Here is a 19536-nt window from a genome sequence, read left to right on the forward strand (position 1 = left end):
GACAGAGTTCTGCGAGCTTGTAGGCTGGTGCAGGCTGGACTCCCCACTGTAGATGGCGCTCAACCAAAGTGGCAATGCAGAAGGGGAAAAAATCCATGGAGAACTGGGTTCCACTATGATTTCCTGTGGTCAACAGGGGAACATCTGTATGATTGGACACTGGTGCCCTCATGACCTCAGCGGCCATCGGACCATGCTGCACCTTGCTTACAAGCTAAAGACAGTGTACCATGCAATGTGTGTGCCCATGACTGTTGGACATAGGGAAATGTTGGTGTTCATAAAGGACAAGGTTTATCATGACACATCTTTTTAGACCTTCTAGCATCATTCCTTTGCAGCTCTCGCCATTTGTCATATGACATTGCAGAACCACAAAGGAAGTTGGTGATGGAAGACTTCTCTCTTATTGGCACTATAAACATACTGAAGGTCTAAATAATAGGGAGCAGCTAGTTATAAAACGCTTTCCCGTTATAAAACGAGTCCCGTTCTGATCATTGTGTAAATAGGGAAGTATCTCCTCTTAGGGCTATACATTAGAAGTACCGAATGCCCCTCAGTCCTTGCATGCTTGTGGCACTCTTTTTTTTCTCTAAATAATCGCTTGAGTATACAAATTTAAATAAATGAGCATTGGTGTATCTCAAAGGAATTAACAGCGATCGAATAAGGCTTTGTAAAGTGTCCAACCAACTTTTAATGCTGTCTGGGTTCTCTGGAGCACACGTTCAAAAAGTTTTGGAACCCATGGATCTATTCTCTTTCAGGAAATGTGTAATGTTATCGTTACCGTTTTTCCAGAACAGGTGGTTTATTGACTTTACTTTTTTTCTTTGTCCTTTTATCACCTTCCTTTTTCCCCATTTTCTGGAGGGGCTGCCTTTAATTCCAGTGCGGCATCCCATGCAACATAGAGCCTGAGAATTGAACTGGGACAAGGCGATGGAGGGGGACCTCCTCTAGAGATGTCTTTCCGGTTAACCCAACTCAGGCATGTTTGCTCTATCTTGAATTGACACATTGGATTGGAAATAACATTTCATGCATACTGACAGGAGACGGTAACTCACTTGTAGTTATTTTGCTTGCCTGCACATTTTGATTCTAATATTTGAAGTTCCATGGGCTCATTTCTATGTTATTGCACACAACCAAAGTTGGAAAATTTGACTTACACTTGCTCTTTCTTTCTGTCTTGATATAATGTATTCCTTTTTTTTTTTCTTTTTTTCTGTGCAAGGGAGACAATTGTACTCGCGTATCAAACCCATTACGTTTTGTATACTTCTTTTGTTTTTTTATTGGAAAATTAAGAAAAAGGGTTGAAAAAAGGAGATTCACCCTTTCTGATGACCAATGTATAGGGTGCGTTGGACATCTGTTCTGGTGATATCCCTTCACTTTTTAGAGATTTCCTCTGGGTGGTGTACTAAGTCGTATTAACGTTTAGGGCAGTATCTGACTTGGGACGAATACTCGGAATACAGACTTCTTGCATTCTGAGCATTCATCCCTGGGTGTATACTGCCCTAAATGTTAGTACCCCTGGTTGCACCGTCCAACTGCAGCAGCTTTTAGTCTCTCATAGAGTTTAACATTCTCCTGGCAGCGGGCCTGGGCGGTGCGCCTGTGCCTTCTGCCCGCACCTAAATGCCAAACTCTCATGCACCAAGGCTAAACGCCCACTGAGCATGAGTCCTTAAGTATTTTATCCAAAACAACAAGCTTTCTCTTTACATACAAGTGTGTCTATTAAAATGCAGTGGAGCATCCTTTTAATGTGTGCTGTTTGCAGATTATTCCAAACCCTAGTGGCATTAGGGTGACCTTAATCACATTCATGATTGAATAAAAAAAAAATTCTTTAAAATTCTGTTTGTATTTTTTCATACTCACCAACCACAAAGATGATCTTGCTGTTCTTAAGTTTATCTGGTGGAAGGAAAAAGAAACCAGTTAATGGATCAAAGTCCTACATAATTCAGATCTACAGCCCACTGAATTATACTTTCCCTTAGGACTGAATGAGAGGTAGAATATGGAGAGAATATCACATATTAAAAGTGTTTTCTAGTTGGAAAGGATAATTTCATGTAATTAAAAACCTAAATGCCACAACGTCCAAACTATTAGAGCGGAAAAAGCAGAGGGATTGCCCATAGCAACACCAATCAAAATACGTTTTCTATCGCAGATATGAAAACAAACACCTGATTGGTTGATTTGGATCAATCTACTATGTTTCAGTAGGGCTGGGTTCACATCTAACCTGCATGCGGCTCACAGCAGAAGTCCGGTGCGTCCCCATTCACCGTTTAAGGTCCAATTTCAGCCCGAATTTTGGGCTATATTCAGACCTGAAATGGACCAAAAGACACACAGGGCTCCTGTGTAATTCGCACCAGAGCCGCTACGAACCGGCTTCATAGAAAGCTGGTCACAATCTCCTGCTATGCGAATTGGATGCGGGGAAATTCGCATAGGTGTGAACCCAGCCTTAGGGAAACCTTTAGTAAAGAGGTGTGTAGGCCGTTATTCTTCACCTCTTTGGAGAATGCTATTTGTCTGGCAATCATGCCCATCCTAAATCTCACCTGGAACAAATATGGAGATGAGGAGTTCTGACTTAGAAAAGATTGAAACCAGAACCAGCCAGGCACCTAGCCTATTCAGAAAGAGGTCAGCAATGGCAGCCACCACTTTTCTCTTAAGCTGGCCATACATGGCTCAAATTTTGCCTAAATCCTGCTGAACTGGCTGCTATTCGAGGAATTGGTGGTCCTGTCAGCACCATCTAGCTCAACAAGAAAAATTGAAGAAAACTTGTGGGTCAATCAGTGAGTCCATCCGATCAGATGTATTCACTGTTTGGGTACTCAGACAGCCACCGGCGCTGAGGCTATCAGAATACAAAAGCCAATGGGGGGATTCATTCATTCAAGCTGTTTTGCATAGATGGAGGAAATTGATGTGTGTATGGCTATATTTATTATAAACCTCCTTTTAAATTCAGTTTAAGTGTCATTCACAGTAAAATATTAACAAGTTCCACATTATTGCTGTTAGGGAATTCTGTGTCCTCTTCTTCTGAATGACTGAGCTAAGTTATGTTTACAGCATGAATGTAGCCTAGTTAAGCTTTTTAGGGCACCAATATGCATAGAAGTATATACAGCTATATAAAGCACCTACAGTATCTCACAAAAGTGAGTACACCCCTCACATTTTTGTAAATATTTTATTATAACTTTTCATGTAACAACACTGAAGAAATGACACTTTGCTACAATGTAAAGTAGTGAGTGTACAGCTTGTATAACAGTGTAAATTTGCCGTCCCTTCAAAATAACTCAACACACAGTCATCAATGTCCAAACCGCTGGCAACAAAAGTGAGTACACCCCTAAGTGAAAATGTCCAAATTGGGTCCAAAGTGTCAATATTTTGTGTGGCCACCATTATTTTCCAGCACTGCCTTAACCCTCTTGGGCATGGAGTTCACCAGAGCTTCACAGGTTGCCACTGGAGTCCTCTTCCACTCTTCCATGATGACATCACGGATGCTCAATAGGGTTTAGATCTGGAGACATGCTTGGCCAGTCAATCAGCTGTACCCTCAGCTTCTTTAGCAAGACAGTGGTCGTCTTGGAGGTGTTTTTGGGGTCATTATCATGTTGGAATACTGCCCTGCGGCCCAGTCTCCGAAGGGAGGGGATCATGCTCTGCTTCAGTATGTCACAGGACATGTTGGATTCGTGGTTCCCTCAATGAACTGTAGCTCCCCAGTGCCGGCAGCACTCATGCAGCCCCAGACCATGACACTGCCACTACCATGCTTGACTGTAGGCAAGACACACTTGTCTTTGTACTCCTCACCTGGTTGCCACCACACACGCTTGACACCATTTGAACAAATACGTTTATTTTCTCATCAGACCACAGGACATGGTTCAAGTAATCCATGTCCTTAGTCTGCTTGTCTTCAGCAAACTGTTTGCAGGCTTTCTTGTGCATCCTCTTTAGAAGAGGCTTCCTTCTGGGATGACAGCCATGCAGACCAATTTGATGCAGTGTGCAGCGTATGGTCTGAGCACTGACAGGCTGACCCCCCCACCCCTTCAACCTCTGCAGCAATGCTGGCAGCACTCATATGTCTATTTCTCAAAGACAACCTCTGGATATGAGGCTGAGCATGTGCACTCAACTTCTTTGGTCAACCATGGAGAAGCCTGTTCTGAGTGGAACCTGTCCTGTTAAACCGCTGTATGGTCTTGGCCACCATGTTGCAGCTCAGTTTCAGGGTCTTGGCAATCTCCTTATAGCCTGGGCCATCTTTATATAGAGCAACAATTCTTTTTTTTTTTTTTAGATCCTCAGAGTTCTTTGCCATGAGGTGCCATGTTGAACTTCCAGTGACCAGTATGAGTGAGTGAGAGCGATGACACCAAATTTAACACATCTGCTCCCCATTCACACCTGAGACCTTCTAACACTAACGAGTCACATGACACCGGGGAGGGAAAATGGCTATTTTGAGGGGACAGCAAATTTACACTGTTATACAAGCTGTACAATCACTACTTTACAATGTAGCAAAGTATCATTTCTTCAGTGTTGTCACATGAAAAGATATAATAAAATATGAACAAAAATGTGAGGGGTGTACTCACTTTTGTGAGATACTGTATATGCAGCTGTACTGAGTGGCCCTATGCGTTCATGCACTAATGCCTGGAAAATGGAAGACCTTCATTCCAGGCAATCGGCCCTAAAAACATAGGGCCCTAAACGCAAATGCCATTTGGTACAGTGTTCAGCCAGGTCCAGCCGCAGCTTGCAGTAGACTTTGACAGGCTAAGGGTAGTTGTTCTGGATGCTGCACTGGTCCCTCCTGGATGCACTAAAATGATGGAAAGGACAAATAGCAGCTAGACAGCCCTCTGTACAAAGGGCCTTTATCATACCTGTGCTTTGGAAATGTAGGCAAAGCAACAGTCCCACTTCAGTGGCCGGCCCCACCAGCAGCACTGGGGTTACCACCTCATCCCTTTAAAACCAAACACATATTAATTACACAGGTTCTGAGGCTAATATAATGCAGATAAGGTACTAGGTGAGCTTAATTACCTCCTTCCACAGAACCTGTGTAATTCATATGTGTTTGGTTTTAAAGGGATGAGGTGGCCACCCTACCTGCAGCACATACTCCTCTTTGCTCCCTGGCAGAAAAAAGAGGGGGAAGCATGTGATTCTAACTACCCCCATTTTTTTGGGCGGGTGATTGATGACTTGCAGCTCAGGCACCCAGGGCAGTCGCATGGAGGTGGGGAGAGACCCCCTTGGCACTGCAAAAGCTCCAAGTCACAACTCAGTGCTTACATGGGGCTTCCTGCCTTCGCTCCAGTAACAGAAGTATATGCAGCTGCTGAAGTAGCCACTAAAGTTTTCCTGTTACTCAGATTTGCATGGACAAAACACAGGTTTGCTTTAAAGAGGAACTGCAGTCTGCTCACATAATTTGTAATTAAAACATCTCTGCTATTCTGAAGCTTCCCTCCAACCACTTTGCATATTACTTTATATATATTACGATTGTGTACTTGCAAAATATGTTGCAGAAATCTCCCTCCACTGAGTCTGGCTGCAACCATTTTAACTGTGGGCAGCTGAAGCTGCTGCCTGTTCACTTCCTGGATTTACACAGACACACCCCTTCAGCTCTGCAGCTCTCATTGGCCCTCTTATGACTCTTCACCCCTCCCTTCCTGGCAAACTCTCAGGAGAGTGAGAGAGAGCTGTACACGATGTCATAAGCCTAGGCTAATGACCAGACAAGAAACAGGAAGTGGGCTGTATAAGGTATTTACTGGCAGAAAAAAAAATGTATTGTCCAAAGTTAAAACAACAAGGGCAGACGAGTTAATAGATGGAAAGATGAAAAAATGACTGAAGTTCCTCTTTAAGCTCCTTGTACAACACTCATTCAGCGTACGCTCTACCATGACCACAATATACGTCAATAGATCAAGTACCTTCCATTCAGAGCCGAGTCTGGATGCTCCACCAGCTAAAAAAAAACATGGGTCAGCCACTTGTTCATTGACCGCATAGATGTACCACCAACCTACAAGTGACGTCCTGATCATCATCCAGACAATTGATAGCTCCCAAGTTCTCTACTCAACTGCTGTAGCTATCTACAATCCTTTAACTACGTGACTGTGTTATTATAGACCAGACTTATTATAGACCATGCTTTCTCAACCTTTGTACTCCAAAGGAACCCTTAAGATAGTTTTCAGGTCTCAAGGAACACCCACTAATACCAATTCATCAGAGATCAGTGGGAAAAAATCTTCTGTTGGTGGCTAGTGGGAGGAATCCAACCCTTACAATTATGGTCAGAATGCCACACTTACACATAGATAAAAAGGTCATTGGTGTCATGCTGCTGGCTCTACTAGGGCATTGGCCCCAGAACTATGGAGACACCATCAAATGGGAGGTTAATCAGCCACAGCTCAAGGAATCTCTAGATGCCTATGGATGAACCCTAGGGTTCCACAAAACTCTGAGAATGACTGTTATAGACTGTTGTGCGCACTTAGTAGCTCAGAGACAGCTTGGGAGGTTAGACACTTGGAAAAGTAGCAAATTTCACACTTCAGGTGACTTCTGACTCATAAGCAAAGGTGTCAGATAAATACAAAACAACACTAAAGAGGGGCACATATAAATAATTCATAATTAAACCTAAATAATAATTTAAACCTTCCTCATTCAGTGACAGCTTCTATGCAAAAGGGCCTCCCTGACCCGATGATACTAATTTGGCTAGTGCTTTCTCATCATTGCCTCCTCTGTTGTAGCCAGCACTAAGATCTTCAGTGCTGGACCCAGAGGGAATTATGACATCACTACCTTGATGTTGCATGAATGGAGGCTAGATCGATCACATTGGAAGAAGCCCCGTGCTCCTCCATACCTGAAAACACCAGGTATTACCACCAGCTGTGAGGGAGGTAGGAGTGGTGGGGGAGTGTTGGTGAGGTGAGTATCAGTGGCAGTAAAGTATTTAGGTTTTGTGCTGCCCTAGGCCTGATTAAACATGTGTACCCCCTAATTTAAATATGACCCATCCCTTCCTGTCAAGGCCACACCCCCCGCCCTGAAATTTTCGTGTGGGGACACTAGTTCTGTTTGCCGGGGGGGGGGGGGCAATGAATGGATTCCCTTAATTTGCATAAATTTCCTTTCACTTCCTGATTGGCTATGGGGCAGGAAGTGAAGGGAAATCTCTGCAATGGGACAGGGCTGGTAAAAAATAAACTGACAGGGGCTATAACCCTCCTTTATTCTATCCAAAATGAAAAAAAAGTGTTGCCTATAGTTCTACTTTAACCACTTGAGCCCCGGACCATTATGCTGCCTAAGGACCAGAGGTCTTTTTCCAATTTGGCACTGCGTTGCTTTAACTGCTAATTGCGCGGTCATGCAATGCTGTACCTAAAGGAAATTTGCCTTTTTCTTCCCACAAATAGAGCTTTCTTTTGATGGTATTTGATCACCTCTGCAGTTTTTATTTTTTGCGCTATAAACGGAAAAAGACCGAAAATTTTGAAAAAAAATGATATTTTCTACTTTTTGTTATAAAAAAATCCAATAAACTAAATTTTAGTCATACATTTAGGCCAAAATGTATTTGGCCACATGTCTTTGGTAAAAAAAATGTCAATAAGCATATATTTATTGGTTTGCGCAAAAGTTATAGCGTCTACAAACTAGGGTACATTTTCTGTAATTTACACAGCTTTTAGTTTATGACTGCCTATGTCATTTCTTGAGGTGCTAAAATGGCAGGGCAGTACAAACCCCCCCCAAATGACCCCATTTTGGAAAGTAGACACCCCAAGGAAATTGCTGAGAGGCATGATGAGCCCATTGAATATTTATTTTTTTTGTCCCAAGTGATTGAATAATGACAAAAAAAAAAAAAAATATTTACAAAAAGTTGTCACTAAATGATATATTGCTCACACAGGCCATGGGCCTATGTGGAATTGCACCCCAAAATACATTCAGCTGCTTCTCCTGAGTACGGGGATACCACATGTGTGGCACTTTTTGGGAGCCTAGCCGCGTAAGGGGCCCCGAAAACCAATCACCGCCTTCAGGATTTCTAAGGGTGTAAATTTTTGATTTCACTCTTCACTGCCTATCACAGTTTCAGAGGCCATGGAATGCCCAGGTGGCACAAACCCCCCCCAAATGACCCCATTTTGGAAAGTAGACACCCCAAGCTATTTGCTGAGAGGCATATTGAGTCCATGGAATATTTTATATTTTGACACAAGTTGCGGGAAAGTGACACTTTTTTTTTTTTTTTTTTTGCACAAAGTTGTCACTAAATGATATATTGCTCACACAGGCCATGGGCATATGTGGAATTGCACCCCAAAATACATTTAGCTGCTTCTCCTGAGTATGGGGATACCACATGTGTGGGACTTTTTGGGAGCCGTCGCGTACGGGGCCCCGAAAACCAAGCACCGCCTTCAGGATTTCCAAGGGTGAAAATTTTTGATTTCACTCTTCACTGCCTATCACAGTTTCGGAGGCCATGGAATGCCCAGGTGGCACAAACCCCCCCCCCAAATGACCCCATTTTGGAAAGTAGACACCCCAAGCTATTTGCTGAGAGGCATGGTGAGTATTTTGCAGCTCTCATTTGTTTTTGAAAATGAAGAAAGACAAGAAAAAACTTTTTTTTTTTTCTTTTTTCAATTTTCAAAACTTTGTGACAAAAAGTGAGGTCTGCAAAATACTCACTATACCTCTCAGCAAATAGCTTTGGGTGTCTACTTTCCAAAATGGGGTCATTTGGGGGGGTTTTGTGCCACCTGGGCTTTCCATGGCCTCCGAAACTGTGATAGGCAGTGAAGAGTGAAATCAAAAATTCACGCCCTTAGAAAGCCTGAAGGCGTTGCTTGGTTTTCGGGGTCCCGTACGCGGCTAGGCTCCCAAAAAGTCTCACACATGTGGTATCCCCATACTCAGGAGAAGCAGCAGAATGTATTTTGGGGTGTAATTTCACATATTCCCATGGCATGTTTGAGCAATATATCATTTAGTGACAACTTTGTGCAAAAAAAAAAAAAAAAAATTTGTCTCTTTCCCGCAACTTGTGTCGCAATATAAAATATTCCATGGACTCGACATGACTCTCAGCAAATAGCTTGGGGTGTCTACTTTCCAAAATGGGGTCATTTGGGGGGGTTTTGAACTGTCCTGGCATTTTATGCACAACATTTAGAAGCTTATGTCACACATCACCAACTCTTCTAACCACTTGAAGACAAAGCCCTTTCTGACACTCATTGTTTACATGAAAAAGTTATTTTTTTTTGCAAAAAAATTACTTTGAACCCCCAAACATTATATATTTTTTTTAAAGCAAATGCCCTACAGATTAAAATGGTGGGTGTTTCATTTTTTTTTTCACACAGTATTTGCGCAGCGATTTTTCAAACGCATTTTTTGGGGAAAAAACACACTTTTTTAAATTTTAATGCACTAAAACACACTATATTGCCCAATATGAAATAAAAAAGATGATCTTAGGCCGAGTACATGGATACCAAACGTGACATGCTTTAAAATTGCGCACAAACGTGCAGTGGCAACAAAATAAATGCATTTTTAAAAGCCTTTAAAAGCCTTTACAGGTTACCACTTTAGATTTACAGAGGAGGTCTACTGCAAAAATTACTGCCCTCGATCTGACCTTCGCGGCGATACCTCACATGCATGGTGCAATTGCTGTTTACGTTTGACGACAGACCGCCGTTTGCGTTCGCCTTAGCGCGAGAGCAGGGGGCGACAGGGGTGCTTTTTTTCTTTTTTTTTTTTTTTTTTCTTTATTATTTTTTTGCTTTTTTATCTTATTTTTAAACTGTTCCTTTCATTTTTTTTTTTTTTAATCATTTTTATTGTTATCTCGGGGAATGCAAATATCCCCTATGATAGCAATAGGTAGTGACAGGTACTCTTTTTTGAAAAAATTGGGGTCTATTAGACCCTAGATCTCTCCTCTGCCCTCAAAGCATCTGATGACACCAAGATCGGTGTGATAAAATGCTTCCCCAATTTCCCAATGGCGCTATTTACATCCGGCGAAATCTAAGTCATAAAATGCTCGTAGCTTCCGGTTTCTTAGGCCATAGAGATGTTTGGAGCCACTCTGGTCTCTGATCAGCTCTATGGTCAGCTGGCTGAATCACCGGCTGCATTCTCAGGTTCCCTGTTGAGACAGGAGAGCCAGAGAAAAACACGGAAGACGGTGTGGGGGGGGGGGCATTCCCTCCCACGGCTTGTAAAAGCAGTCTAGAGGCTAATTAGCCACTAGGATTGCTTTTACATGAAAGCCGACCGCTGGCTGAAAAGAATGATACCAAGATGATACCTAAACCTGCAGGCATCATTCTGGTATAACCATTCAAAGTCGTGAATGGCGTACCTGAAGACAAAAAAATGGTTAACAATGGTTAACAATAAAGCACAGTAAACAGTAAAGTATAAATAATTACATACCTGAAAAACAAACATGATAATAACAATAACAATAAAACACTGCAGAATAGAATACAGTAAAAAAAGAGCAGAACAATAGAGAGAGAGAATAGAGAGAGAGAACATTAAAACGACAACTATTTTTTTTTATTTTATATATATATATTTTTTTTTACACTTTTTTTGTAACTAACTTTTATAACTGTAACCGGTTCCAGGTTCGGGTCTCTCAAAATGCGATGGCATCTTGGGAGACCCTGTGAAAGTGTGCCTAGTCTGTGCAATGCTGTACCCTACGCTAATAACTAGTGCATGGTAGCGTTCAAAACATTCACCAATGCAAAGACCAGGATTGTCAGGACAGGAGGGACAATAATAGCGGGTGTCACGTCTATATCCGCGCTTGCTGCAGACACGACATCTTTTTGGGGGGGTTCGTTGGGTAGGGGTACTCGGGAGGACATAAAAATGCCTCTCATGCAGCCGACTGCATTTGGTTGGGGATGTGAATGGGCGCTGCAGAAGCGGTGTGTTCCCAATTAGGATTGGCGAATGCAGCAGGAAGGGCACTATGGGCATGACGGGCCTGTGTTTGTCTTTTTGGTGGCAGCGGGACACTACATGTGCTTGTCACCTCACCAGCTTGAACTGCACTTATGGGACTCGCCACGTCACCAAGTGTTACTGCAGTGCTGGTTTGACTACGACCGGGGTGTACTAGGCCGCTGGCGCTTGCCAGTTCAATAAAAAGCTTCCAAAAAAACTGTTAGCGATCGCAGGGATCAGGCCTGACTCTGCAAATGCTGCAGTTATGCGTTTAGTGTTTTGTAAGTGACAGTGATCGATCGATACTGCACTTGGGTGGGCTGGGCTGGGCCGGGCGGAGGGGCACAACGCAGGTGCTAGCAGGTATCTGGGCTGATCCCGCTAACACTGCGTTTTTGGGAACCCTAAACTGCTGGGGACGCTAGTATAGATCTGATTGGACCAGATATTGATCCGTTCAGATACTATACCACTAAGGGAGGTGTATGGTACGTGTGTGGGTGTCAGTGGTACTGGCGCTAATCTGGCGCAGCCTGGGGCTGGTGCTTGCCAGCTCACCAAAATGCTACCAAAAAAACTGTTAGCGATCGCAGGGATCAGGCCTGACTCTGCGAACGCTGCAGTTATGCGTTTAGTGTTTTGTAAGTGACAGTGATCGATCGATACTGCACTTGGGTGGGCCGGGCGGAGGGACAAAACGCAGGTGCTAGCAGGTATCTGGGCTGATCCCACTAACACTGCGTTTTTGGGAACCCTAAACTGCTGGGGACGCTAGTATAGATCTGATCGGATCAGATATTGATCCGTTCAGATACTATACCACTAAGGGAGGTGTACGGTGCGTGCGTGGGTGTTAGCGGTACTGGCGCTAACCTGACGCTGCCTGGGGCCGGTGCTTGCTAGTTCACCAAAATGCTACCAAAAAAACTGTTAGCGATCGCAGGGATCAGGCCTGACTCTGCGAACGCTGCAGTTATGCGTTTAGTGCCTTGTAAGTGACAGTGATCGATCGATACTGCACTTGGGTGGACTGGGCTGGGCTGGGCCGGGCGGAGGGGCACAATGCAGGTGCTAGCAGGTATCTGGGCTGATCCCGCTAACACTGCGTTTTTGGGAACCCTAAACTGCTGGGGACGCTAGTATAGATCTGATCGGATCAGATATTGATCCGTTCAGATACTATACCACTAAGGGAGGCGTATGCTGCGTGCGTGGGTGTTAACGGTACTGGCGCTAATCTGACGCTGCCTGGGGCGACGCATATCACCGCCGGGCGACCGGGGGGCTAAACCTTTATTCGGTAATAAACGGCGGGTGCCCTGACACTATAAAAAATAAACAAACTAACCAGCGTCACCCGTAACAGTTATACGGTGATCAGTGGTGAAAGGGTTAACTAGGGGGCAATCAAGGGGTTAAAACATTTATTAGATAGTATATGGGGGTCCCTGTCGCTATAAAACGCTGACGGCGAACCTAAATATTTACCTCACTAACTAGCGTCACCAGCGACACTAATACAGCGATCAGAAAAATGATCGCTTAGTGACACTGGTGACAGGGGGTGATCAAGGGGTTAAAACTTTATTAGGGGGGGTTAGGGGGGTATCCTAGACCTAAAGGGGGGTAATACTCACTGTCCCAACACTGTAACTGTCACAAACTGACACCAATACAGTAATCAGAAAAAAAAAAAAACTGCTGGTGTCAGTTTGTGACGGGGGGGGGGGGGGGGGGCGATCGGGGTGTTTTGTGTGCCTGGCATGTTCTACTGTGTGTGTGTGTGTTGTGCACTCACTCACTTGTCTTCTCTCCTCGGGCCGGAATGGAAATTACCGAGCCGAGGAGAGATGACATCATTTCCTTTGCTGCTGTTTAGCATACAGCAGCAAAGGAATGTTCTCATTGGCCGGCGGCGATCGCGAGGGGGGGGCCACGAACGGATGGCCTCCCCCTCATCTCCGATCGCCGTGGGAGAAAAGACGACCGCCTCGGGCACCGGGGGGGGGGTCCGATCGGACCCCCCACCCGCGGAAGGCAAATCACGTACATGTACGTGATTTTGCCTGTCCGTGCCACCTTGCCGACGTAAATCGGCGTGAGGCGGTCGTCAAGTGGTTAAGCACAAATCTCTAAAAAATTTTATGTAGAGGACTAAGAAGATATAACCATGCCAATGGTGTAGCAGAAAACATATAGCACAGTGAGGAAGGTTTGTGGTCCAGGATGAGAGGACAGTCAAAATTAGAAGCGGCGCCCCCCCCCCCCCGGTTGCGGAATGCCGGCCGCCGCAGTGCGGCGGCTTTATGGGGGCGCTAAACTAATTTGCCTCTCAGCCCAGTCCGCCCCATAAGACTGGCGCTACAATAACAGTATGGTGCAAGCCGGCGGGGACTCTTTCTGTGCTGCCCCCCTGCAAAGTGCTGCCCTAAGCCTGGGCCTTGTTGGCTTAAGCCAGGATACAGCTTTGATCAGTGGGTTAGTGGGGCCCAAGACACTCCCTTTTGAAGGATAACAGGGTCTCCTTAAAGGGTTAGTTCACATTTACCAAAAAAACTGCCTGTGCAGATAAGTGGCATCTGTACATAAAAACCAAACTGTGCAGTCCTGACTAAAGTAGAATAATACCCTGGCTGAAGGCATAGACAATTTACGTAAATCAAAAGAACAGTCTACTGCGCTGACAGTTTCAGCCGCTGGAGCCCCAAAAGACATGCAAATCAAAAGAACAAAGGCCGGGGGGGGGGAGGGGGGCGGGGGCGCAAGGCTGGTGTGCCCTCTTTTCTTATTTTTCAGTGTAGACATTTTACGTACCTCATGAAGCCTGTTGCTAAGTGAGGCCTAGTTGTTACTGCTCACCACCTCCATCATAGAAGTGAGCTCTTAAATGCTGAACCCATAGCTATTACATTAGGGGGGAGAGAGCGAACAAGTGAGGGGGTTTGAATCGGAGAAAAAGCTCACTCCTGTGATAGTGGAGGTAGAGCAGTTATGACTAGGCATTACTTCAGATCAGGCCTTCACTTATAGCAAGAGCAATATTTAACTTTAATAAGAGCTGCACAGTTCATTTTTATCTACAAACGCTCCTTGGCTGCATAGCATACTTGCCAACAGTCCCTAATTTACCGGGAAAGTCCCGGAAATCCATCCCATGTCCCTGCTTTTTTATTGTCCCAGCAGAAGTCGTGAAAATTGGCTTCTGTCCCAGCCCCCGGGCCGCTCTGTCCACCCCCCAAGATAGTAAGAAAGAAGGTAGGTGCAAGGGGAAACAAGATGGGGCATCTTGTTTCCCCTTGCCCCTATCTTCTTTCTTACTATCTGGGCAAAACATTATGTAGCGGGCACCTACTTTTAAGTAGGTGACCTTTCTTGTTAGTTTTCTATGACAGGTAAATTTAGATAGGCTGATGCTATTGCGGCAGGCCTGTTTTGTTGATTTCCATATTTGAGTGACAGGTAGTTTGTGTTGGTCTCAGCCAATCATTAATTTGCTTGGTAATCCCGGGACTCTCATATAAAAAGGGGGGTCACATGGTGCCCGGGAGTTCGAGTCCAGTACTGCTCCGAGGAGCGAGAGAGCCAGCCTGGTTCCCAGAGGGGGAGGTGGAGGTTTTCCCCTCCGGGGAGCCAACGGAGCTTCACCTTAACGAGAAGGGTGGAGATCCGGTCCTCATGGAGGAACAGATGACATCTTGCCGCGTGTAGTCGTGGATGTCGTAGGCCACCCCTGCGGGGAGGGGAACGGGCCACAAAGAGATAGAGAAACTGAGAATCATTGCGGATGAAGTAGCAACAAAGTGGAAGGAAACTGGGCGATTGATCGTTTATGAGTGGCACATGGACTATCGATCATGTGAGTGAAAGCCCAAGGGAAAGGTACTGCCAGAGACTGAGGGTTGTTGGTGCACAAGTCAGTGAGATGGGCAGTGATGGCCTATGACTTTGAGTTCAGCATTGCTCCGGGATTCCAATCAGTCAAGCGGGAGGAATTGTTCAAAGTGGCTCGCCTTTAGCGTAATCTGGAAGTACCATGTCGGTGGGAAGTAGTGGTTAAGAGGTAGCGGTGAAGCTGCAAGTATACATATAGAGATATGGATCGTTCCTTTTAAAGTTATCCAGATGAAGAAGTTATTCAGAGTGACTCTTTATCAACTCATTCTCTATAAAATCTACTTCCATCGTCCCTGATTGAAGAGATCGTTTAAAAATGATTTCTTGACTACCTGCAATTGTACCCATATTTTCCTGTATGAATCATTGAAAGGTGACAATGTAACAAAAGAGCAAAGGAAGTCCTTCTCCCATCCCAGTTTATGTTGATGAATAAAGCATTAAGAAAAAGCATTAAGGGCTGTGATTTTTAAATCTATGGGCTGCGAGGGTTGAGTAGTAAATGTGAATTACGGATATAGCAAATATTAAGCAGCTCCTTCAGGGGTAAGCGCTACAATTAGATCCCATTTGGTGCCTTTTTTCAGATATGCTATGCGTTATCTCCTGATGAGTGGCAACTGGCCATGAAACGCGTTGAGAATATCAATGTCATCATGTCCCAACACATAGCTTAACCTCCACTATGATTCATTTGTATCTTATAGCTCATTTGTATCCATTACTCAATAAGCATTTGGCTTTTTATACTAATTACTTCCATGGGATACTATGCGATTTCAGATGTGTGCATGTACGTGTATATACACATATATATGTATTCGTTTTCGTATGCCATTGCCTTGTATATAGATAAAAATACTCATGTTCAACCATGTATCATATGTTTGAGGTATGCTTTGTTCATATGCCAATTAAACAATTTTATAATTTCTCCTACCACGTGTCTTGTGCCTCACTCAGTCCCAAAACCCCTTTCTTATTTCTGATTTAGGGATGGAGGTGCATGTGATCATGCACCTCATTAAAGTAACAAAACCCCTTTTGCTTTCTATGTACTTTTTTGAGAGTAGGGCATGGAGCACAGGGTGACTAAGCGTACAAGTGTGAACAGGAACAGTTAGAAAACAAAAGCATTCTGTGTTGTCTGACATAGAGAGCAGAAAAGCAATCAAGTGTGAATGGGGGGCTTAGTATTTACATTGGTAGGGGGGGGGGGGGGGGCAGGCAGGTGCTGCCTATACCCAGGGTTGTCATCTGGCTGGTAAAAATGTCAGTATTATTAATGGGATCATAAGGTCTCCTTTACATTAATGGTAATACTTGTTGCCCTCTGAAAAGCGATCTGTGGTGGATCTCTTTTCAGAGGGTGGTATAACAACGGCTGACTGGCATTCAGGTGATGCTTTGGATGCTTCATGACACCATTTTATTTTAACTTCCTTTTTTTAAATTGTTGAATCACAATTTTATATTGCAGGACCATGTTTTAAGTGCAATCCAAGTGCTTGGCTCACAGTAGTGCAGTGACCCTATTAGACTCAATGGGGCAAGTTTGACAGCTAGCCAAACTCTACAGCCTGAGTTAAAAATGCCAAGCAATGTGGCCATGGCATGTGTTTTAGCTCATTTGGCTGTATTGTTAAGATTTGGGTTGGTGTCTAGAGGGGCGGTAAAACCACAGCTCAGCTGCCTGTATTTACTACTGCCTATGTGATAGAGCATTAAAGCAGAATTCCACCCAAAATTGGAACTTCCGCTTATCTGTGTCCCCCCCCCCCGCCGCCGTTGCCACATTTGGCACCTTTCGGGGGGAAGCGGGTACCTGTTTTTTTACAGGTACCCTGTCTCCACTTCCATCGGACCTGGCTGCGACGAGGTACATCAGAAGTTCGGCCCCCATCCTCCTCCTTCCCCTACTGCCAAGCCAGTAAGAGAGCCAGACTTCACTGCTGGGTTCGGCTGGGCTGCCGACATCGCTGGACTCCAGGACAGATAAGTCTCCTTATATAAAAAGTCAGCAGCTACAGTATGTGCAGCTGCTGACTTAAAATTTTTGGAGGGGGGCGGAACTCTCCTTTCACATGGGCCCAATCTGGTTTTGCTCAGCAAGGGGATCCATTTGCTGTAAACAGACACCTGACTGCCCTTCGATCTGATCTGGCCAGTCGGAGGGGAAAGACGCGTCCCCTTTACCTTCCAAATCCGTTTACATCCAACTACCCATCGAGGAGAGCGGAGGGTCCGATCAGGCCTACCTGAAAAAACGGACAGGCGGACCCCTTGTGTGAAAGGGACCTTAGGCTGCTATTTTTCCCAGAAGAGGAGACTACCTATATTTCTTATCCAAAGAAAGGATCTATTCCAGTGGGCGCACTGGCGCCGCCTCATTCATCCATGCGCCCGGCCCCTTTCAGGACGCCGGACGCATGGATTCCTATGGCAGGGTGGGAGGAGGTGGTACTTTTTGAAGCACCTGATTAGAGCCAGAGGCTCTAATAGGCTTCAAAATAGGGTGGGCTCAGGCTGCAGAGGGTGCGCCCTGATATCACCCAATTGTGTGACAATAGCGAATTAATTTTCCCTATTTTCACACTGACCTTCTTCCCCGCCAATCAGGAGGCAGGGCGCCAGACCTGTTTCCTGATTGGCCAAAGCGCCAGGCCACCCTATTGGATGCCTGGCGCTTAGGAAGAGGAGGCCGAGGTGACATTCTGGAGTGGAGGTCACCGCCGCTCTGGTGCATTGGAGAGGAGCTGCTGCGGTTAGAGTCCCCTCTGTCAGAGCGGGGGGGGGGGGGTTGGGTTGGGGGTGCTGCCAGAGCCACGAGCCTCACCAGTGGGGGGTTCGATGGGCACAAGTGGCTGCATTTGATGGGCACACGTGGCTGCATATGATGGGCACACGTGGCTGCAAATGATGGGCACAGTGGCTGCATTTGATGGGCACACGTGGCTGCATATGATGGGCACACGTGGCTGCATATGATGGGCACAGTGGCTGCATTTGATGGGCACACGTGGCTGCAAATGATGGGCACAGTGGCTGCATTTGATGGGCACAGTGGCTGCATTTGATGGGCACACGTGGCTGCATATGATGGGCACACGTGGCTGCATTTGATGGGCACACGTGGCTGCATATGATGGGCACACGTGGCTGCAAATGATGGGCACAGTGGCTGCATTTGATGGGCACAGTGAGGCTGCAATTGATTGGGGTGGGGGTTCAGTATTTTTCAGTTTGTTTGCGCCCCCCCAAAAATTTTGAGCACCAGCCACCACTGATCTATTCCTCCCAGCAGCTCATAACCAGGAGAACGATGCCCGATCCCACTAAAAAGCCGTACTTAGTGCGGTCATCTCATGTCTATGGGTGGTTGGGACAGTAACACAATATACTGTACAGACAAAATCTACACATGTGAGTGAGGCTGGAAGGGCCTGGCAAAGGGAAGGACTGCAAATGAAGGAAAGGAAGGAAATAAACCAGGAAAGGGAGAAAACGCAGAAGGCGTGTATTACAGATTTTACAGATGTGATCTGATTGAGCATTGCCGGGGGGGGGGGGGGGGAATCTGTATGATCCGCTCTATGGTTATTTACCCGTTTCTAGTCCCTCTGGAGCAGTTTTGGATCCTCTTGCACAGCACGCTCCCATCTTCACCACGATGCGTCCGTCTACTGTGTATGCGCAGATTGTACACAATCTAGTGTCTTCTCATAGCAGACTGTGCGATCCAGACTCATAGAAGACTACAGAAAAAAGTTTGATCCTTTTCTGCTGTTCTGGCAACCGTTCTCCTCCTCCTCCTCCTCCCCTGGAGGCCGGTCGTTGTGGTCAATGGCAGGCAGCCCGTCGTCCTGGCGATGTGTGCTAACAGTCTAGTTACCCAGGACAGCTGTACACAGTGACAACAGACAGCCAAGCCTGTCACTGCAGACGTCACACCAAACACACAATCATGGGGCTTCTGCAGCCATTTATTTTAGGGCCCCAGTTTTTTTATCCCGTCGTTTTTGAGTTGGAAAACGAAGGATACAGGCTCATTAAATCCTATGGAACTCTTCAAACCAGTCAGTTGCGGGTGCAGTGCGTTTTTTTTAAAAGTCCTGCTTGCTGCATTTTTTGTGCGGTTAAAAAAAAACCGCACCTCCCTATAAGGCTGCATTCACACCTGAGCATCTTGTTTTTTGAGCATTTTTTTTCAGGCGTTTGTTTGAGCATTTGTATGCACATTTGTTGCAATGTTTTTCAGCTTTTTCATCTGATTTTATTTATTATTTATTCATTTTTAAATTTTTTTTTCTAAGGGATTTAGGCTTCATGTATACAGGACGTTGTTCAACCTCTCTTGAACTATTTAACTGGACAGCTAGAAACCGGCGTCTAAAAACGTCTAGAAGCGTTTGAAAAGAATATATTTTTATTTTCAAAATAGCCAAAAATGAAAGACGCCTGTAAACGAAACGCGGCTAAACGCTAGTTACCGCGTTTAGCCACGTTTGGCGTTTGAAATTGCCT

At 45.2% G+C, this 19536-nt stretch overlaps 1 protein-coding gene across 4 annotated transcripts in view; it reads right to left on the reverse strand.

Annotated features, from left to right (window-relative positions):
* AK1 (adenylate kinase 1) overlaps positions 1-19536 on the reverse strand; it is a 176006-nt gene that overhangs the window by 20452 nt on the left and 136018 nt on the right. For 3 of the 4 annotated variants that reach the window (XM_073600458.1, XM_073600460.1, XM_073600461.1), the window contains one exon: positions 1900-1935. In XM_073600458.1, coding sequence (XP_073456559.1) covers positions 1900-1935 — 36 coding nt within the window. Of the gene's footprint in view, positions 1-1899; positions 1936-18617; positions 18816-19536 lie in introns of those variants that run through there. The other variant, XM_073600459.1, reaches the window with a different exon arrangement.

This window comes from Aquarana catesbeiana, linkage group LG09, assembly GCF_042186555.1.
Source record: "Aquarana catesbeiana isolate 2022-GZ linkage group LG09, ASM4218655v1, whole genome shotgun sequence".
Lineage (NCBI taxonomy): Eukaryota > Metazoa > Chordata > Amphibia > Anura > Ranidae > Aquarana > Aquarana catesbeiana.